Below are 23365 nucleotides of genomic sequence, written 5' to 3'. Positions count from 1 at the left end.
ATTATCTAAAATCAACATACTAAAATTAATCCTCACACACACACACACACACACATATATATATATGTTTCAAAGTGTATCGTATTGGCCAGTTGTTTTCAATCTCATATAAATTCATTTATTCCTTAAAAAATGAATTATTTAAATACATTTACGAAGAGCAGCCTGATTGATTGATTATTAAGAATTTGACTTTAAAATAATATGACAGATCCGATAAGATATAATGAAATTTAATTCAATTAATTCATACAAATATTTAATACTAAATTATTAAAAGAAACTTAAATCAGCTTGCTTTTACTAGATAAGCCCCTATATCTTTGCTATATTCGTATTTAAATTGGCTTTTATTTCAAATAAGATATTAATTTGTACTGAATTTTGTCACATCCACAATTCGAGTGTATGAAAATTTTATGTATATATATAAGATTTAATACAACATATTATTACACGTGAAAGTATGAAATGATATTAGTTTTGTGTTTGATCTTTAAATAGAAATTTTTATTTGTTTCATTTAAAGGTTATATAAAAGTTAAATACCCAAATAATAATTTAAGGATTATTTGAAGAAAAATTATAATCTTTTCACGATGGAGTTGGTGTCACGGGATAGTTAACTTATACCACAAACTCAATCAGGGATAAATATGGATCGGGTCGGGTCTTTGATCATTTCGAACTTAATATGAGCATAACACTCATCCACTCGACCTGAGTTTAGGGAAGCACTATCCAGCCTAAAATTTGACTCGTTTTAAGGAAATAACATGCATTCGACCTGACCTGATACATACATAATTTATTAGGTAAAATAGGGACTTAATTGAAAAAAATATAGATAGAGGAACATTAAAACAATTATCCTTAAACATATAAGGGTCATTTATATTATTATTCTCGTTTCGGATTGATACAAGGTCATATTTGAATACTAATTAAAGTTTAAGGGCTTATTTGAATACAATAAAAGTATAAAGGGTTGTTTAAACAGACAAAATTAAAGAGCTTATTAATATATTTGCATTTTTAAAAAAATGAAAATTCTATCAATTTGACAAGAAAAAAATGAATAATTGGGTAGATTTTGATGATTGTGCTGGACCAGTTTATAAATGTTGTAATCTTGAAAGGTGCTTGTGAAAATCTGTAAGCCACTCAGGGGGTGGGACCGAGGACAAATGTATGGAGTACTTGGCAGTTGAAAACAGCAGCAAATTAAAGCAGTGTCTTAAATGAAAGCCCCTGCCAAATAATTGGGTAACCATCAACCATGTGTATGCCCTAGGGTTTACAGAAAAAGAAAAACTCATAATGAATTTTGACTCGATTTGATTATGTATATTCTTTGTATGATTTAAAATGATTATATACGATAATATTTTTTTATAGTTTTTTAAATTAATTGATAATATACATATTCTGCTGACGTAATTACTCGAACATAAAATCTCTAAAAAAATACAATTGTCTTTTATGACTAAAACCACTTGATGAATCCCTAATTATGTTTTATATGTCATTAGTTATTTTGGCAATATCGAATTTATTTTAAAACTACAAATATAACAAATATTATTAAATAAAAAATATAAATGATCGTTTATCATATGATCTATCAAATTATTTTACAAAATGGAGTGTTTTGATTGGTAAAGATTATTATTCAATATATATTTATTAAGCTTATGGAAAAAAGAGTAATAATTATAGAAAGACTGTTCATATTATTATAGTCGAATCATATATTTGATAGTTTTTAGGGTAAAATATATAAATAATCCTCCGATTATAGGATAATACTTTATTAAGTCTTTAGTTATTAAAAATTACAAAATGGTCATCCGGCTATAGGTCGTTGCTTTGTTGAGTCTCCTGACAATTAAGAGTTACAAAATACTCACATGACTATTCATATGTTCCAAACTCATAATTTTTAGTTATAAAAATTAGGGTTGTCTGAATTGGACATTAACCTATTGACTTATAGAATCATATCTTAATGATATCTACTGCCATCTTCGTTGCTTTCAAGCACTGACTCCACGACATAATGCTTAAAACACTGACTCCACGACATTATGCTTAAAACACTAGCTCAACGACGTAATGTAAATAAAGACTCGATCCGCTAAATATAACTCAAACGGTTATGGGACCAAGTTTTATCATATCCCAATGAACAAGTTAACGTACAACTCAAATGATCGTCAATTTATAATGGAAAAGGACAAGTTTGGAACATTTGAATAGTTATGTGACTATTTTGTAACTTTTAATAGTCTGAGACTCAATAAAGCAATACCTTATAGTCAGAGGACTAAGAAAAGTACTTTATAATCAGTGTCCTTTAGTCGGGGGACTATTTGTGTACTTTACCCACTAATATATTTGTATATATATTTTAATAATATGGGGTTATTACAAGATAATATTTGTTCATAATTTCTTAATCAATTGACAACACACACATTCTACAGAAGCAACTACTCGAACTCAACCTCTAGTAAGAACAACATTCTCTTTTACCACTGAGACCACTTGTTGAGTTAATTATATATTTATATGTAAAATTATAGAATTTAAAATGATATCATATAACCCTTTTATATTTTATCATCGATTATAATAAAATTATTTTTCTCTACGTTTTTTTAATAATAATCATTATTATTATATGGGGTCCATTGGATGAAGTTACTAAAGCCCAAACCACCTCATAATATGGGCTTTAGACTTACTGAGTGAGCCTGCAACAGAATGACTTTTTTGACCTAACAACTTTATCAGTTTACTAATTTGAGCCCTTAAACTTTTTATTTTTTTTATTGAATTAACATAAATGGGATGAAACAGTAATGATATTGTTAAATTAGTATTATTATTTTTTTTTAAAATTTTGATGACGTAGTAAAAAAGATAAAATTACTAATATTAACATTTCAATAATGATAAAATAGTTGACATTCGCTTAATGTTACAATATTCTTTGACGTTTGGATCAGTTAGACAAAAATAAAGTTTGAGGGTCAAAAGAAGTGTAATAAAAGTTTAAGGGTCAAAAGAAGCATAATAAAAATTTAAGGACTAATATGACAAATAATAAAATTGGAGGTCAAAAAGACTATTTTACCTTTAAATAATCAATCTCTTCACACACTTAACCGAAAAATCATAATTGTTTATGCTTAATTTAGCAAAGCACTCTAAGTTTGATTATATATTAGAGAATATGTCCAAATCATTACCATAAAACCTTAAATACTCTAAATAGAAGCTTTATCTTCATCTCTACGATGCATCACTATCATCATGTAAATTCAATCAAATTTTATGTAGTTTCCAAACAAGCCCTTATTTGATCACTATCATTTATGAGATAATATTTTAGTCCACAAAGATGATGGCCTAATACAAATGGTAGGCCATTAACTAAAGATGAGGTTAAGGAGGTATATTAATTTAAGTATGATTTGAAGGTGTTTAACCTAAATCTTCATGGAAACACAATATTGAAAGGATAGTGAGCAAGATTACGTCAACCCCACAAATAAAAATATATTTTTTACTGGCGCAATATTATATCATGTGAATAATTAAACACGTGGATATGTCGTGTCAATATTTAAGCACATGCATATGGCAATGTCAACAACAAGTACTACCAGTTAATCAAGTAACGATTCATCTAAAAAGGGTCATTTTGAACAAAAATGAAACATTGAGAGATAAAGTGATTCAAAACATAATAATTGATCAAAGTGACCATAAATTCAAATGTTAGGACTAATTTTGATATTATGTTTATTATAAATTCAATCAATCCTTTTCACAATTATATTTAATTAATTCAATTTGAAAATTTACTATATTCATACTATAAACATTTATAGTTACATGTATCTAATTTATTGGTAAATAAATCTAAAATCGGATGTTACAAAAACCTATTATAGATGTGATTTTTCTAACTCAGTTTGTTTCATTTGCAATATTATGATTTGAACTATAGATGTTGTCTAAGAGATATAACACTGTCGGAACCGTCTTTCGGTCGGGCCCCGGAATTGGGCTTCGACTTGAAAAATGTGGATTGGAGTCGCCACCGATCATTTATTTTAAAATAAATGGGTTGATCGGATACCCTATGTCTTACCTGATCTGCGTTTTACCAGAAATGTGTTGGGTTCGGGAGTCGGTTACGGTCAAGGAAGGATTAACACCCTTGAACTGCCCTTTCGATACCAATTAATTTACCGGTTGTCTTAATTGCGAAAATTAAAAATTTAAATTAGAATTTATGAATTAGATTATAATTATTTACCTCTTGATCAATTAAAATTATCCTAAAAAGATCATTAAAAAAGTTAGTATTTTTAAAAAATAAATAAATAAATAAAAGGAATGAAAGAAAATCCAAGTGTAAGAAAACATAAAATAATAGCTAAAAATAAACAAAGATAAAAATGCAAAAAATAAGAAAAGCAGTACCAAATTGGGAATAAACAGTTACTAAAATAAAATAGACAAAAAATAAAGTGTCAAAATTAGAAATAAACAAAGCCAGAAACATGTAGTGGCTAAATTAAAAATAATGAAATTAAAATGCCAAAAAGTGAAATAAATAAAATGTAGAATTTTAGGGACCATAATGTAAAAAAACTGTGACATTTAAGGGGGTTTAACGCAATTTTTACGCATATATTTTGGGGTCATTATGCAAAACACGGTAGGAATTGAGGGGACTTGAATGTGAATAAACCAATACTTTAAGCGACCAAAGTAAAAGATAACTACAAATATAGGCACCCTATGTCATATTAACCCAAAAAACCAAATTAAAAGCACTCATCTTTCTATCTTAACTCCAGATCACGTGAACCAACAAATATCCCTTTCCTTTTTATTTCGTGCGATGGAAACAGATCCCTAACCTTTCACAAATCTCGCAGTGGCCGACTCCCAAAGGCTCCTAGCCCGCGTCGCCTCGGTTAAGAACCTTTTTCGTCTTTTTTATTTAGCTTCGAGATTGGTACAAAAGCTTCGATCTCCTTGGTATTCCTTCGTATTTTTTTGTGCAATTTCTAGTGTAAATCGTGTGATTTTGCTGGAAAGCTTCTGTGTTATTCACTGTTTTTTTGCTCGAGTATTTCGTATGTATGGGTGTAGAAAAAGCTTGCATTTCGTATGAAATCTCTGTGTTCCTTACAGAAGGGATTACAATGTATTTATAGTGTTCATGTACTCCTATTTTTGGGTATTTAAATCCTAGTAAAATACTAACGCTGGTGTGTTGATAATGGTCGAGATTCTCGGAGATAGTTGCGTGCGCACGGCGGCTGTTAAGAGTCCTCACATATGAGGGTTGCTGCGCTGGTGGAGAGGCGATAGAAGTCTGTTGGGCTTCACGTGTTTATGTTTCTGGGCGAAATTTGGTATCTTCAGCTGCCCCTCTTTGCTCGTTTATCGTGTAATGAAAATAGAGCAAAGATTAAAATATACAAATTTCGGCCATATCGAATATCATCTGCCGTAGAGTTGAAGTCCGATATTAAGACTGGTTTGTCAATCACAAAATGACTCCATCATTGTGAGGTTAAGTCAAAAATGGAAAACTCTGAGCACGAAATCCTTCGTTGTGAAGTTGAAAACGAGCTCAAAGCTTTTGACAAGTGGCCTCTGAGTCGTCTTCTGGCTCAAGATACTTCGTTGTGAAGGTGGAACTTGACCTGAAGACTTTGGTGTTGTGACGTTACAGATGACCCCTTCGTCGTGAAGTTGGGTCAATCTGTTTGTGAATTTGGAATCGTATAGGGCCCCTTCGTCGTGAAGTTGAGCCTGAAATTGGATATCCTTCCAAGTAAGTAGCATTGTTCCGAGTCCAATATCCTCTGTCGTGAAGTTGAAATTGGCTCTGAAACCGGGAAATTATTTGTTGACAACCAGCCGTCCCTTTGTTGTGAAGTTGAACTTGTGTTGTCTCGAGTCCAATATTCTTCGCTGTGAAGTTGAAATTGGCTCTGAAATTGGGAAGTTGTTTGTTGACAACCAGCCGTCCCTTCGTTTGTGAAGTTGAACTTGTGCTGTCTCGAGTCTAATATCATTCGCTGTGAAGTTGAAATTGACTCTGAATGAAATTTATTGACAATCAGCCGCCCCTTTGTCGTGAAGTTGAGCTTGTGTTGTCTTGGGTCCAAGATCCTTCGCTGAGAAGTTGAAATTGGCTCCGAAATTGGGAAGTTGTTTATTGACAATCAGTGGTCCCTTCGTCGTGATGTTGAACTTGCGTTGTCTTGAGTCCAATATCCTTCGCTATGAAGTTGAAATTGGCTCTGAAATTGGGAAATTGTTTATTGACAACCAGCGGTCCCTTCGTCGTGAAGTTGAACTTGCGTTGTCTGGAGTCCAATATCTTTCGTTGTGAAGTTGAAATTGACTCTGAAATTGAGAAGTTATTTGTTGACAACCAGCGGTCCCTTCGTCGTGAAGTTGAACTTGCATTGTCTGGAGTCCAATATCCTTCGCTGTGAAGTTGAAATTGGCTCTGAAATTGGGAAGTTGTTTATTGACAACCAGCGGTCCCTTCGTCGTGAAGTTGAACTTGCATTGTCTTGAGTCCAATATCCTTCGTTGTGAAGTTGAAATTGGCTCTGAAATTGGGAAATTGTTTATTGACAACCAGCGGTCCCTTCGTCGTGAAGTTGAACTTGCGTTGTCTGGAGTCCAATATCCTTCGCTGTGAAGTTGAAATTGGCTCTGAAATTGGGAAGTTGTTTATTGACAACCAGCGGTCCCTTCGTTGTGAAGTTGAACTTGTGTTGTCTGGAGTCCAATATCCTTCGCTGTGAAGTTGAAATTGGCTCTGAAATTGGGAAATTGTTTATTGACAACCAGCGGTCCCTTCGTCGTGAAGTTGAACTTGCGTTGTCTGGAGTCCAATATCCTTCGTTGTGAAGTTGAAATTGGCTATGAAATTTGGAAGTTGTTTATTGACAACCAGCGGTCCCTTCGTCGTGAAGTTGAACTTGCGTTGTCTTGAGTCCAATATCATTCGCTGTGAAGTTGAAATTGGCTCTGAAATTGAAAAGTTGTTTGTTGACAACCAGCGGTCCCTTCGTCGTGAAGTTGAACTTGCGTTGTCTGGAGTCCAATATCCTTCGTTGTGAAGTTGAAATTGGCTCTGAAATTGGGAAGTTATTTGTTGACAACCAGCCGTCCCTTCGTTGTGAAGTTGAACTTGTGTTGTCTCGAGTGGCACGATACCCTCCGTCGTGGAGTTGAAATCGCGGATGGCCCTTTCGTTGTGAAGTTGAGCCTTGACTTGAATATCCTTCGTCGTGAAGTTGAAATCCAAGTATTGTATGTTGCGGGTGGACACAATTCCCCTCGCCGTGAAGTTGAAACCGTGGAGACCCCTTTATTGTAAAGTTTGGCTTCGAGCTATTTATCCTTCGTCGTGAAGTTGAAATCCACTCTCGAGCTGCAAAAACGTGTATGCTAAAATGATGAATGTGATGCACCTAAGTATGTTTAAGATGCATGCAATATGAATGAATTATGTGTTATCTTCTGGATGGAGTCTCGTGCTTTGTCTGTCAATCTGATACATGGAATCGATCGTGCCCCATTTGCTTTCCGAGCTTTGGCTTTACAGACCTTTCATATCTGAGACTGTTCTGCTTGAAAATGTTTTTCTCATTTTTCTTGTTTTAGGAGAGAGACATGATAAAAATGTTGTAAAATATTGTTCGCAATTGAATCAAATTGTAAATGTGAGTTCAAAAAATATCAAAGGAATCAAGAGCTCTTTTAATGCTTTCAGAGTTACAAATCTTTGACAAATGTTCAAATGGATGAGTTGGCTTTAGGTTAGCCTCTTTTATAAGGTTTTGGTAACCCAAAATGTCATTTTTTTAAATATCGAAATATGCTTTGGCATTTCATTTGGGTGCGGACATAATGACGCAACTATAATGACCAATTACTAGACATTTTATTTCGGTCCTCTGAAATCTTTCATTTGTTCAAGCTTTGTAGGCTCCTCCAACAAAGGCAATGCGAAAAATATCGGTCTAAAAATGAAATTCTTGAGTGCTCGTGTGTAGTCGACTATAACAGGTGTTCTTTAACTCCCTTAGTCCAACATTACCGAAAATTTCTTGCTCAGATAAATTTGATTTAATTTTCCATTGTCTGGCTAGCTGAATCCATAAAGTCGAGGCGTTTAACCAATTACTTTAGAGGGACAGCTTAACATTATAATCACTTTTATCAGGTTTAACTGAAGGGTTCATCTCATCACAAAGTCTTCGGCCTGACAAAAGCAGTGGAGCAAACACCGAATTGCCAAGTGTCCGAGCAATATCATGGTTTGAATACAATCTATTCATAAAGCCAGGGCTTTCGAGTTTCCTCTGTAACCAATTGCCTTAGTGGAATAGCTCAGTTTTACGGATTTAATTTCTTAAGATTGTCAAGAAGAACCTGTTATAGTCTAGGTGTTTGTTGAAAGTAAAAAATTTCATCTTTAGAGTTTAATTTTCAAGCAACTGACCTAAACTAGATTCACTTACTCGACTATTCCATCTGTGAAGATCATTATCATCACTGAACGTCTTAAATAAAAAGTATAATAATGTCATATACAAAAGGATGCCCCATGTTGTCCGCACCTTATGAAAGGAAAATGTTATATTGGTTAATTACAAGAGCAGGGTACGGTGTTTGAGTGTATATTCTGGGTAAAGTCAAATTCCTTGTTTTAAATCATGTTACTTCGTCAAAGATATGTAACTTTGAACCATTTCAGAGTTTTTAATTCAGATGATATTCAAAGAATTGCAAGTTTGCAAATGTGATTCATTGTTTAACATCTTTAAAGTAACATAAATTTATTTAAAAGTCCTTACAAAAACTTGAGAAAAAAATGAAAAAACAAATTCAAACAAAATGTCTCAAATGATGAAATGGTCTTCCTCACTTGGATGCCCCCAAGTTGTTGAAGTCGATCCGATTCTTGTTACGTATTTTATGTATGATTCTCTTGATTGTGGAGTAATTCTCGATAGTGCGCCCTGAGACTCCGCTATGATTTTTGTAATGAGCGTTCTCATCATACTATCTGGGGTACGGGGCTTCATGGATTTCTCTGGATATGGTGACACCACGTGTGCGTCAAACAACTGTTGGTAAAGCTCCTTATATGTCATAGGATCAAAATGTTCTCATTTTTGATGAGACATGTGAATGTAAAAAAAAAGGAAAAATAATGCGAATGTAAACAAAATGCACAATATGTCTGAATGCATGATGCATGAAATGTTCGAGGCATTGATCCAAAAAATGTACCTGTTATATTAAATAATCCTTATTGGGGCAAAAGTGTTACGTCTTAAGAGACAAAAATATTTTGAAGGCATAGACCCCGAACAGCTTCTGATAGGTTGACTAGTCTTCTACCTTCGTCTGTCACCGGTTGAATACCCTGTCAAACCGTTCCGGCTCCTTTGGCTAAAATGTGCAAATAACGAGCTGCTTGCCCCCAAAAGGTCTCGAAGGACTGCATCGCCGGCTTGTTCCAAACAAAAGTGCCATCGGAGCCCTCCACCCAAAGTTTATCGGCTTGTTTCTAGAATTTATCAATAATGATCTCCAGCTTAGCTAGGGTTTCACCATCTTGATCTCGCAGTTTTCGAAAGGACTCTCCGGGTCAGTAACATTTTCCTCGTCTTGCCCCTGCATCCTTTGCCTCCAAGTATTCTTTGACCACGGCTGGGCTTCTGAGCTTTTTATCTCTTTGTATTATAATCCCTTTGTCCATTAATGCAGATTATTCATGTTTAACAAACACATTTTTGGTGGATCAACACCTCGTTTTAAATGATGCGAAAAATAGAATAAAAAAATAAAAGGGGTTAGTGAGGTAAATCAAAATAAAAATAAAAAATCCTACCCCACATGATAATCTACCCGAACATGCTTAATATTCCTACACATACATGATTTCTATCCCGCATGCTAATTTCAAACAAATCCTAGCCGCATATTTGTCTAGTTCGCATGCTTTGAACAGAAAATAAAGCAGGAAACAAAGCATCCTAGGGTTTGGAATGAGGTCTTGGGGTGAGCTCTAATTCCCTGCACTCTCCCGGTTTAGGTTCTAAAAAGGTACTCGAGTTCTCCTTGCCGGTGTCCCATTGGGCTTGCCAGACCCTTAGTCCTAAGCCTATTACAAGCTTGTGTGGACTAAGTTAAACTCGAGAGGACACATTCCCTTATGGCCGCACGGTGAATAAATTCACACGAAGACATAAGGTATATGAATCCCGAAGGCTACTTGCTAGGCATATGCGGTGAATAAATTCACACGAATGCGTCGCTTTCACCCCCACTTAAAACGGGTTCGGAGCTCGGGTTTAGAGCTTAGAGATGACAATTTTGAAAAAATCTGAAATCATTAAAAAACATCAGTACAACTATTTATTTGAAACAAAATAATCAAAGATAAATAATTGGAATCGAATAAATAAATTAAAATTAAAATTTAACATTTTCGCATAAAAAGACAACCAAAAATTAATTTCGGCCTGACTCACTTACCTGTCCCCAGTGGAGTCGCCAAGCTGTCGGAACCGTCTTTCGGTCGGGCCCCGGAATTGGGCTTCGACTTGAAAAATGTGGATTGGAGTCGCCACCGATCATTTATTTTAAAATAAATGGGTTGATCGGATACCCTATGTCTTACCTGATCTGCGTTTTACCAGAAATGTGTTGGGTTCGGGAGTCGGTTACGGTCAAGGAAGGATTAACACCCTTGAACCGCCCTTTCGATACCAATTAATTTACCGGTTGTCTTAATTGCGAAAATTAAAAATTTAAATTAGAATTTATGAATTAGATTATAATTATTTACCTCTTGATCAATTAAAATTATCCTAAAAAGATCATTAAAAAAGTTAGTATTTTTAAAAAATAAATAAATAAATAAAAGGAATGAAAGAAAATCCAAGTGTAAGAAAACATAAAATAATAGCTAAAAATAAACAAAGATAAAAATGCAAAAAATAAGAAAAGCAGTACCAAATTGGGAATTAACAGTTACTAAAATAAAATAGACAAAAAATAAAGTGTCAAAATTAGAAATAAACAAAGCCAGAAACATGTAGTGGCTAAATTAAAAATAATGAAATTAAAATGCCAAAAAGTGAAATAAATAAAATGTAGAATTTTAGGTACCAGAATGTAAAAAAACAGTGACATTTAAGGGGGTTTAACGCAATTTTTACGCATATATTTTGGGGTCATTATGCAAAACACGGTAGGAATTGAGGGGACTTGAATGTGAATAAACCAATACTTTAAGCGACCAAAGTAAAAGATAACTACAAATATAGGCACCCTATGTCATATTAACCCAAAAAACCAAATTAAAAGCACTCATCTTTCTATCTTAACTCCAGATCACGTGAACCAACAAATATCCCTTTCCTTTTTATTTCGTGCGATGGAAACAGATCCCTAACCTTTCACAAATCTCGCAGTGGCCGACTCCCAAAGGCTCCTAGCCCGCGTCGCCTCGGTTAAGAACCTTTTCGTCTTTTTTATTTAGCTTCGAGATTGGTACAAAAGCTTCGATCTCCTTGGTATTCCTTCGTATTGTTTTGTGCAATTTCTAGTGTAAATCGTGTGATTTTGCTGGAAAGCTTCTGTGTTATTCACTGTTTTTTTGCTCGAGTATTTCGTATGTATGGGTGTAGAAAAAGCTTGCATTTCGTATGAAATCTCTGTGTTCCTTACAGAAGGGATTACAATGTATTTATAGTGTTCATGTACTCCTATTTTTGGGTATTTAAATCCTAGTAAAATACTAACGCTGGTGTGTTGATAATGGTCGAGATTCTCGGAGATAGTTGCGTGCGCACGGCGGCTGTTAAGAGTCCTCACATATGAGGGTTGCTGCGCTGGTGGAGAGGCGATAGAAGTCTGTTGGGCTTCACGTGTTTATGTTTCTGGGCGAAATTTGGTATCTTCAAACACCTCATAGACTAACTTAGAGGTGATTATCCCAACTCAATTTGCTTCATTTGCAATGTTATAATTTGAACTCTCGATGATCTTTTAAGATACATTGCACCTAATATAATAACTTGTAGTTGATATTATTTTGATTAGATAAGATTTAAGATAGAAAGCAAGATGTAATTATTTCCTAAATATGTCATTAGCATTTTAAATATTGGTGTGATTAGTGAAAGAAAATATAGAATCTAATCATCATGAAAAATAGTGGGGTTGGGAAGAAGAAAATTAAAGTAATTAAAGCAAAACTTGCATACATTATGATTTAATAGGAAAACGTGGTGTGATTAAGCATAATCAAATAACAAGTTTAATTCTACTACTACTACTAATAATAATAATAATAATAATAATAATAATAATAATAATAATAATAATAACAAGTTTAATGCTTCATTGTGAAGGTTGGAAACCTTTGTTTGATGAGTCTTGATTAACCTTATTCACACTTTATTATATATAAAAAATATTAAACCAACTTTCTTTCAAGTTAAATAAAAAAATGGCATTAAAATATCATTCATTAAATACTTCAAGAAATATAAGAAAAGGGCATTACAATTTTGTCTTCATATTGCCTTTTGAAGCTAAAAGTATCATAAACATGCATCTTTTCATATTGTTCATAAAATAATAATGGGTAAATTACACCGAAGATCATTAAATCATGTAAAAATGATCTTTTAACTTAATGACCATCTAAATGTTATAAAATAATTATTAATTTTCTCAAACGATTATAAAATAGTCTTAAAATTTATCAAATTATTACAAAATGATCTTTATGCTTATCGAAATATTACAAACACATCTTTAAATTATTCAAAATTTAATGTTAGAATATCATTTTATCCGATAATAAAATTAGGTCGAGAGTACTTATGACCACGTGGTGTGAACCTTCATTTTGCCTAAGTGGAAAGGTTTTCCTTTTAAACTATGTTTCCTCCCACCTCAAATGATTGCAAGAGTGTCCCTATATTTTGTATATATTTGTGTGTGTATATAAGTTCAAAGATGAGTTTTTTAAGCCTTTTTTTCTTTAGAATAAAACACAAAGAAACACTTTGGGTTCCATCAAAAAATCATTGTGCCACATTTGATGTATCTATTTGATAAAGACATGCTGATTTGAGAAAGATAATTAAACTAATGAAAAGATTTCAATACGACAATGGATTAATGTTGGGGGAGAGAAGAATCTTTAGCTTTATGTGAATCATGATCTTCCACTCCCTTGCAATTATATATATCTATTTATATATATTACTATATAAGACATAGAATCTGTTGGCGGACAACGATGAACTGAGAGGGTATCAGAGATGAGCATAAGATTTGGATTCCATAAATTTTATAAGATTGAATTTTTAAAATTAGATTTTGGTAGAGTTAAAAAAAATTAAATGATAAGGTCAGATATGGTCGAGTTTGGATTTACGATAAAAAAATCTCTAACCTAACTTATCCCTTATATATTTAGAGAAAATTATAATAATATCTTTCTCCTTATATTTTTTTCTTCAATTATGTATCTATTTTACCTTAAAAAATGAGAATTATATAATATATATTTGTGTCGAGTCGGGTTGGGTCAAATGAAGATTTTTATCTAAAAAATCAGGTCGAATTTCAGGTCCGACGAAACCTCCCTAAACCCAAGTCAAATTAGGTGACGGGTGGAGAGGCAGGATACTCGAGTCAGCTAAAACTTGACCTAATCCATCCACATCTCTAATTATACCTCTTGAAAATTTTATAATTTCATATATTTAAATTTTGGTATAATGGCAATAAACGTCTTTAACGTCTGACTGAATAATCACTTTAGCCTATATTCTTAATTTTAGTGTATCTTGGACCCAACGTTTCATTTTAAAGCGAACACATTTGCCGCGATAGAATTTTCAGTATTTTGAATTTAGCCTCCCAAACAAACCATAATTTACGTACCAAATCAAAACCAGAACACGCTCTCTTCGAAGCTCGAAAAGAAAGCAATGGCTACTTCACCATCTCAGCAGGTTGATAATCTGTCTCTTCCTCCGCCTGCGGCAGAAGAAGCTGAATCTCCCCTCTCTTCTCTCATTTATGGTTAATTCTCTTTCATCTTTCTCCCTTCGTCCGATTATTACTTTCGCTTCTCTTATCATTTCAAACTGCTTTCCATATTATCTTTTGTTACTTGATTTCTCCTTTCAACCATCGCATGTTCTAAATATTCGCGTTTAACAAATGCATTTCATTATTGTTTACCAGCGTGATTCAAATTGTTTAAGAAACGGCGTGCAAACGTGGAGTTCTTGGCTTGAATCAGTTTTAAATTGGATAATTAATTGTTTATTTCTTGAGATCGCATGTTTCCCTCTCATTTTCTGTGGATTCTGGACATTTTCCAGGATGATAAGTTGAATAGATTTCACTTCTATGAACACGTCCTTGCAATTCTTTTACAATTTTATTTTCTCCTATCGTGTTGTTTTCTTATATTTATTTACCTCGCACAATAATAATCGGTAACTTCTATTTAATTAATACAGATTTGTCACAACATGTTCAGATGGCAATGGAGAATATGCTTAAGATGATAAAGTAAGTGAGTCTTTCTTTGTTACATCATCAGTGAATTGAATCTTTCTTTGTTACTTCATCAGTGAATAATAGCGATGTGGAACTTAATTTGGGAATAATGGAATAATGGATCGAAACTCTGTTATTTCTCCTAACATTATATTCTGTTTACCTTTTAAATTAATTTCTGCAGTGAAATTGATCAAAACTCTTCGGGAATACTGGAAGATGTAGAGAAGTGCAAAGACTCAGCTCTTGAAAGGAAGAAAAGTTTGGAGGAAGAGAAGGAACGGTTCCAGAAAGCTGCATTCACCGTTTTGGACATGCTGAATAGCAGAGAATGAAAACTGTAAGCTCTATAATTTCCATCACCACCTTCTCATTACTCTTATGGGGAACCTAATAACTAAAGATGGGTTAATATTGGGCATTAATAAATGCCACTCTACCATTATCATTGAAGCTAAAACACAATTGGTAAATATGCATTGCCTCTGTCACAAACAGTGGACATAGAAAGATCCATTCATATACACATGCAATTGTATTGCAAATATTTTTCTTCTTAAGAAATGTCACGCGACATAACTTACATACGTATAATAATAATCTGTTAAACAGATCAAAGTATGGATCACTGATGAATACAATTTTAACGTTTATACAATGAATAAGTGATCATCTTCTCTCAGAGCATTAAGTTCGTCAAGTTCTGAGCCATCCGCCATAAGAATAGTGCTACCTCTCTTTCCCAGTTTCTTTTCTGCATTAACCAGATATAACCAAATTCAGCGTCCTCCATTGATGATCACTTATACCTCTTTTATTTTTTATTCGTGAAGTGTAGAGCATACTGGTTTCCTCTTAAGTAAGTTTACTAACTTGCCAACCATATATTAATGAAATTAATTTAACTAGAAGTGTTAACATATATGTTAAGTGCTTTTAGTGGCTTAGGCCAATATTGTCATTAAAAAAGTTTAGCGAATTGACGTTGGTGAAGAAATATTTAGGGAAATGACGTGAATTCTACCGTTGCATCCGGTCGTTCGGCAAAAACCGCCAAACTCGTATGATACTCATTTGGGTTTCTTGATCAATGATCAGAAGGTTTCTTCATGGTCATATCTTCTGATTCTAATCTATGGTAGATATGCAGCAATTCTTCATCTGCTTTCTTCAGACTAGAAATAATAGATTTTGATAACTGAGCATCTAGTTAAATTATTGATATCTCATTCCTAGATTCGGTATATTTTACTTTGTAAAATAAACAATTTCCTACTTACTGCAGAATTTTGTCGAAGGTAATAGAATAATAAGAGTCAAATCCGTCATCTTAGAGAAATCGAGGCCAAAGAGAGCAGTTTACTTGTAAACCTATCACTAGCCCGAGACATTATCTTTGAGGCTATTGGTTTGATACAGAGGTGAAGGACTATGTTTTTACTATAATGTCATCATATTTCAGATTGATAATCAAATAAGGCATCTTCGTTTGCTTCTATGTTTTGTACTTCTAAGTTCTCCAATCATTATGAAATACATTCTCGTCGAAGAAATATCATACCTGATCCATTCAGTTCTTGTATGTCACCACATCCTGCAATTTCAGAGTTTAGATTTTGCTTACGAGGTTAGGAAAAAAATGCAAAAAATGCATAATACAGAATGATGCTTAACCACTGCTCCCAATACTACAATGTAGGTCTTTTCAACGGTTTTACGAAAGAGGTGTTGGGAAATGGTGGATCTTATTACTATAATAGAATGTAAGTCACTGTTTTTTTTATATTCGATCACATTTCTAAATTTTAAAATTTCATCAATTCATTTATTTGATCAATGTTAACATTTAAATCTAATAAAAAATTTATTAGTTGATATCACATGTCATATTACCGTTAAATTTGTAAATTTTACGTTAAGACCTAACAATTTAAATTGGTCAAAGGATATTTAAAAAAATCAAAATAATTATTCCAATTTGATTTAAAAATTGAATAACTCTATAAATTTATTCAGTTAATTCTAGTTTTGATTCTTTTTCATAAATTTATCAAAAAAAATAACACTTAAAGGTCAAGTGATATAGAAGAGTTGAATTTGAAAACTTAAAGATGAAATTGAAAAATTTTAAAGTTAAGTGACTCAAACAAAAATATGATAAAATCTCATTATGAAAAAGAAAGCCGAATAGAAGCATTTTATTGCTTTGGTTAGTTTACGGTCTCCAAATTTCAAGATTTCACCAGACAATAGCTGCGGAAACATGGCAACAAGCAGCAGAGAAAGTCGGCGCCGGAAAATCCTCGAAAGAGGATCCGATCGTTTGGCTTTTATTACGGGTCATCTTCAAAATCTCTCTCCTCCTCCTCACTCTGAAAACCAAATCGACGCCAACCCTCCGCCGCCGCCGCCGTTGGTCCCCCTCGCTCAAGATCCGCCACCCGACTTCCCAGGTCAAAACGCCGGTACCCTTTTTCTCTCCCCCCCTCGATTTTCATTTTTAGGTATCTTTTCAGTTTATTTTGTCTATTGAGGATCAGGGTTTAGTTGAATCTTAGCAATTGAAGATTGAAATTTAAGATGTTAGTTGGATTTAGGATTTGGGAAAACTAGTCGAAGTATCTTCTATGGTTTAGGTTCTGGAAAGAATTGAGCTTACTTCTCGTAAGCGCCGTTAAACATCATTGATTAATGTATGAGGTACTGAAATAACGAACAAATGTTCTTAAAGATACTAATACCAATGCTTTTGCTGATGGATTCATGTTATTTTGATTCTAGTACCGATAAATATTCCACAATTCTTGTTTTTATGAATCTTTTGAAAGGTTGTACTTGTTTCAGTTTGTTATGTCTTTATACTTTGATGGGTCTATTAAGGATGGAGGTTTAGTTGAATCCTAGCAATTGAAAAATTGGGTTTATAAAGGTAGCTAAATTTTGCAATAGGAAAGCTACTCAAAGTTTCTTCCAAGGTTTAGCGTTTTGGGTTCTGGAAAGCATCGGACTTGTTTCTTATATACGCCATCAAATATTCTTCATTAATGTCACCATGTTACTGAAATATTGAATAGAAGTATCGAAGAATACTAATGTCAATGGTTTTGTTGATGGATTCTGTTTTCTTTTATTAATTGGTTTTGGGTTTCTACTACTACTAGTATCCTTCTCCCTCCCTCCATTCAGATTTTTATGCATCTTTTGGAGGGTTGTTTCATTTATTATGCATTGATAATTGGATGGGTTGGTTAAGGATTGATGTTTAGTTTAATTCCTGCAATTGAAAATTTGTATTTAGAAAGGGAGCTTAATTTTGCGTTTGGGAAAGTTAAAGTCTTTTGCGAGGTTTAGCTTTCTGGGTTCTGGAAAGCATTGAGCTTGCTTCTCATAAGTGCCATCAAGTATCCTTCAAGTGCCACCAAGTTACTGAAATGATGAACAAAGGTTTTGAAAGATACTAATACCAATGGTTTTTTTACTCTTTTTTTTTAAATGGATCCCAATGTTTTTTTGATTAATTGCTTTTGGGTTTTTACTAGTACTCTTCTTCTCTCTCCCTCCACTCTGATTGGTATGCATCTTTTCAAGTTTTTTTCTTTTTTTTGAGTTTATTATGCATTAAAAATTGGATGGGTCAATTGAGGATCAATGTTTAGTTGAATCCTGGCAATTGAAAATTTGAAATTAGGATGGTAGCTGAATTTTGCATATGGAAAAGCTAGTCTCTTCTCAGGTTTAGCTTTTTGGGTTCTTGAAAGCATTGAACTTGCTTCTCATAAGCGCCTCAAATATTCTTGTTTGGTATCTCTAAGTTACTGAAATAATGACAAAAGTTTTGAATAGATATTAGTACCGATGGTTTTGTTGATGGATTCCTTGTTCTTTTGGTTAATTGCTTTTCGGTTTTTATTGCCATGCAGTTTCTCCTGATGTCCATGATGAAGCCTCAACTTCTGTGCTTCTAAAAAATAATCCTAGTTCTGATTCTAATCACAGTCAGCCCAGCGCTTATAATGGTGGAATTGGTGAAGGATCAACATCCCACAGACGAGATAGAAGCATCGGACCTTCAAATGATTCTGCGTTGAATACAAGTGGTCAAACAAATTCACTGCCGGTTTTATCAGATGACCAAGTTTCATTGATTTCCACGTCAAGGACAGTACATCATTCAGAAACACCAACTCGAAAACATAATTTTTTCACACCTAAGCAAGTAAGTTCTGCAATTGATGCATCTGAGCAAGCACGCCTTTTTTGTTCAGTGATTGTGGCTGTTTTAGTTGTTTTGGTACGCTTGGGGTTTCCTCATCTAGGAACCAGATTCTTAGGGAACATTATCAGCTTCAGGCCACTCTACCTCATTCTGTTGACCAACGTAACACTCGTGATGGGGCGACTTCTTCTCGGGGATCACGTAAGTTCACGAAAAGTCATTCCAGAAGAGAACAAACCCTCCTCTGCCGCCGACAATAATTGGGCCGAGCAATTAAGCAAGACATTGGAGGTAGGATTGGTGGCAAAGAAGGCGATTGATGCGTTGTTCATGGATTGTAGTGTATATCTCATAATTGTCATATGTGGCCTCTCATTCACATGACAATTCAGCAAAGCATATTTCTTTCGATTAGTGTCTTTATGTGTTGGGGATTATATTGTATCCTTTTGGCCATAGTATTATCTTTGGTGTACTTGTCAGTTTATACTTTTGTATTTCAATGCCATCTTAAATGAAGTTTTGGGTTGTATTTCCTTTGTTTAATACTACCAACTGAGATTTCTGAAATTAAGGTAAATTACTATTGAATTTAGTTTTTTATATGAATGTTGGTTTGTATTATATGATATGTTTAATCTAGAAAGCTAGCTCTCTATTTATAGGGATTTCCTTCCAAGAGAGATTTACTCAATGTATGTACATATATATATATATATATTCAAATTTAAACCGATAATAATATATTTTAATTTGAAATATCTAAAATAAATAGATACTTTTTATTATTCAAATTAAATTGATAAATATATTTTAATTTGAAATATTCAAAAATGAATATGAATTTAATTTAAATGTTTTTTTTGAATTGAAGAAAGAAGATATCAAATTACATCACCTAACATCAACCCGTAGATAGAGAGGTCCATGAACATCCCTTAATGCTAGATCAAGGATAGTCGCAGGTATAGAATCAAGCATAGTGATGTCGATTGAACTCGAAAGACCCATTTTGGCTAAACCATCCGCAACTCTATTAGCTTCTGGTGGAATCCATTGAATACATGTTGCCCATGCTCGTTTTCTTAAACTTCGAATTGCTCGAACCAAGGAACAATGATCAGCACTATCATCATTTGAACTCATCATATTCACAGCAGTAAGACAATCGGATTGAAGAATTATTTTTCATATCCCTTGTCCCATGCAATGCTTCGGATTGGAGAGGTGAGCAGCAACCAATCGAACGCATAAATCCGAGGAGCCAGTTACCCTCACAGTCAAGCATGGATCCCCCTGCGGCACTTCGCAACGAACCATTTGCAGCAGCACCATCTGTGTTAACACATATCCACCCTGCCAAAGGTTTCTCCCATCGCACTGCTCTTTCGATGCTTTGCGAAGCTTCACCATAGGGACGGAAACAGGTTTGAAAGTTCCTCGCCCAAGCTAGAGCTCCAACGATGAGGCAATGGCAGTCGTAGACGCAGTCCTAATCAACTTGCGTTTCGTTGGAATACTTGCTAAACCAATCCACTAGCTTTCTTTGGAACACTTGCTGAACCCCCTAAGTTTACATCTGACAGTCCATTCCGCAAAGTGGCATGCAAGTTTTTATTAAAGTTATCGGATTTTTTTTAACGGAGTATTTTATTTTTATTTGTATCTTTGGGTATTATTATATGAATTTTGTTAGACTATTGTCCCATTTTTTCTTTCTATGATTCGGTACGTTATAATTATAATTCATTTTATCATTTTTATTAATGAAATTCAATTTTTATTATTTTAAAAAAGGTAAAATAACAAGTAAATATTTCTATAAACAATATCCTAAAAATTGGTAAATAATCCTTAATCTACCTCAACATTTTTAATATTTTTTAAGCAATAGAAAATTAATTATTTTTACCACCGCATGCGTGGCCCAATTGGCAAAACAAGGACTCTTGGGATTATGAGTTGGTCTCATGTCCTAGGTTCGAACCGCGTTGGCTGGGAATCCTGGAAAAAAGCGGGGGACAGAGTGGTGGGTTCTTTGAGCCCCTCCGGAGGTTGCCTTGTAGGGTCGGGTTCTTTAACCTGGCATTGAGAGGTCCTACGTTATCAAAAAAAATAATTTTTTAAAATTCAGGTTTTGGTTTAGTTGGTTAATTTTTTTTCTTTAAAATATGGATTCGAGTTGGGTCGGACTTGAGTTTAGAGTTACAAATTTTGACTTGACCCAACCCGGTATAATATTATAAATATCCCTAATATATTTAGAGATAAATACAATATTATTCTTTTTATATTAATTTTGTCAATTAAATTCTTATTTTATCTAATAAAAAGAAAATTATATATATATATGGTCAAGTTCTCATGAATAAAAAATAATTTTCAAACTAAATTTGAGTGAGAAAAAATTCGACCCGATCCGAACAACAACCTAAGCTAAATCCTTAATTTTCATATGTTTTGAGTAAGTGACTTGGACTATTCTATTCCGTTCTTTAGCGTTTTGGGTTTGGCCCAACTACTGTAACTTCCATGTTCCCCTAATCTGTGGTCAATAGGCCTAAAAGATGGGCCTAATTTTTATAATAAGGAAGAAGCACCCAAAGTTTTTTTTTTAATTTCCAATAAATATATATATTTGATATCTAAATTTTTATTTTAATGAGGTATTTACTTTTAAAAACTTTAATTCAATATTTAATGTTCTTTTAATCTAATTAGATACTTTAATTTATTTTTTAGTCCAATTAAATAATTGGTACTTGAACATGAATTTTCAATCCAAATTGATACTCATAGTAAATGATTTATTTAAACTATGAAATCAAATTCTTGTACCTAATTGAACCAAAAAAGAATTTAAGATATTAAACTGAACCTTGTGGTTAGGATGGCAACAAGGTCGTATGAGTTTGTGGTCATCTTTATCCTGATCCAAAACTTTAGGATCTACGTCTGACCTCAATTTGATCTCTATTTCAACATTATTTAATCTGACTTAGACTGACATAATGAGACAATAATATGATCACGATTAGATTTAAATATTTTAATAAAAGACTTGTATCGACCCATAATTAAAAAAAATAAGATTCGATCAGATTAAGTGACATCATAATCTATCGGAGTCGAAAAAGTCATCATCCTACCTAAGATAAGGTTTTGAAGTACTTAATTGAAAGAAAGAATTATACCAACAAAGTTTGAACGTTGATATATGAAAGTGACAATAAGAGAGCTTAATCACTTTACCCTTATGTTGTTAACAAAAAAGAACTCTTTTAAAATACACCCAATAATTGTACCCTTTTAGGTCAGTTGAAAGTGTTTATTTTAGGCTTGTAGGTTCTTCCTTTCAGTTCATATGTATATTCAGAATCTAACCTAAATTCTAAGTTTGAGCATAGGTTTAAATTGCTTGCATATGAAAACGAACGTAGAATTTTATGTTTGAGGACGAATTTATAAAATTACAAAGAGATTAAACTTATAATATTTTAGGAGACGCAAAAACATATTTTCAATTAAAAATATAAATAAAATATTAAAAAATATATATAAAAAATTAAAATAACATAGTATTTTTGTTCGATTTTAAATATGGATAAACTTATGCATACTTATATATAAAATTGTTCAAACACAAATCACCTAGGAAAAATAACATTTTCTTTAACATTTAGGGGGCGTTTGGATGGGGGAATGTGGGATTCCCCCGGGAATGGAATCCACATTCCCCCGTTTGGTTTGGCCGGTAATGTCATTCCCGGTAATGTTTTATTACCAATAGTGGATTTTTTGGGGTATATTATCGGGAATGTCATTACCTCCCTTCTCTTAGGTATTGTAACATTACCGGCGTTTTGGACTAAAATGCCCTTAAATTTTTATTTTTTTTCAAAATATCATTATTCTGTCATTAAATAATAAAAATTCTACGAAGGTTAAATTACAAATTTATCCTTAAATTATTTTAGATTTACAAAAAAAAAGTCTAAAATTAAAATTTTTTATGAAGTTCAGGGGTTAAAATAAAATTTTACCCTTTCATTAAACCTTTTTTTATATTTTTAATTTTGTAAAAAAATTATATAAATATTATGAATTTATTTTTTTGAAGAAAATATATAAATATTTTACAACTTGTAATATTATACAAATATATAATAAGGACAATTTGGTCAAATATACATTCCAATAATTTTTTATTCATTTAACCAAACACAGTAATCTTACATTCCTGCTAAACCAACCAAACACAAAATACAACATTCCCAGTAATCCTATTCCCTGGTAATCTTTTATTCCCACTGGTAATCTTACATTCCGTGAACCAAACGCACCCTTAGGGGGTGTTTGGATTGGGGAATGTGGGATTCCCATGGGAATGTAATCCACATTCCCCCGTTTGGTTAGCCCGGGAATCCTATTCCCGGTAATGTAAGATTACCAATAATGGATTTTTTGGGGTATATTACCGGGAAT

General features: G+C 33.2%; 1 protein-coding gene and 1 long non-coding RNA gene across 3 annotated transcripts; both read left to right on the top strand.

Annotated features, from left to right (window-relative positions):
• The first annotated feature begins 14623 nt into the window (after positions 1-14623).
• On the top strand, positions 14624-16143 carry LOC120207758. The gene is made up of 3 exons (XR_005524235.1): positions 14624-14676; positions 14849-15004; positions 15950-16143. It is a non-coding gene; the product is annotated as an uncharacterized LOC120207758 (long non-coding RNA).
• A 713-nt stretch (positions 16144-16856) lies between these two features.
• On the top strand, positions 16857-19426 carry LOC120207760. 2 transcript variants are annotated; one of them, XM_039207181.1, is made up of 2 exons: positions 16857-17117; positions 18585-19426. In XM_039207181.1, exons 1-2 carry the CDS (start codon positions 16928-16930, stop codon positions 19262-19264), a joined length of 870 nt encoding a protein of 289 aa, XP_039063112.1. In that variant the 5' UTR covers positions 16857-16927; the 3' UTR covers positions 19265-19426. The 2 variants fall into 2 exon arrangements, with proteins under 2 accessions (XP_039063112.1, XP_039063111.1); XM_039207180.1 differs by having other exon boundaries at positions 16857-17129.
• The last annotated feature ends 3939 nt before the right edge of the window (positions 19427-23365 follow it).

This window comes from Hibiscus syriacus, unplaced genomic scaffold (genome assembly GCF_006381635.1).
Source record: "Hibiscus syriacus cultivar Baekdansim isolate YM2019G1 unplaced genomic scaffold, ASM638163v2 tig00015339_pilon, whole genome shotgun sequence".
Classification (NCBI taxonomy): domain Eukaryota; kingdom Viridiplantae; phylum Streptophyta; class Magnoliopsida; order Malvales; family Malvaceae; genus Hibiscus; species Hibiscus syriacus.
Note: the sequence above shows the minus strand (reverse complement) of the source record. Positions and strands in the feature narration are given on the sequence as shown.

What these genes read in the sequence shown, in the direction of transcription:
- LOC120207760 (XM_039207180.1), top strand. Translation starts at nt 16,928, where the DNA reads ATGGCAACAAGCAGCAGAGAAAGTCGGCGCCGGAAAATCCTCGAAAGA. An exon ending in CTTCCCAGGTCAAAACGCCG is followed by an intron (nt 17,130 to 18,584) that starts GTACCCTTTTTC and finishes ATTGCCATGCAG; the next exon opens with TTTCTCCTGATGTCCATGAT.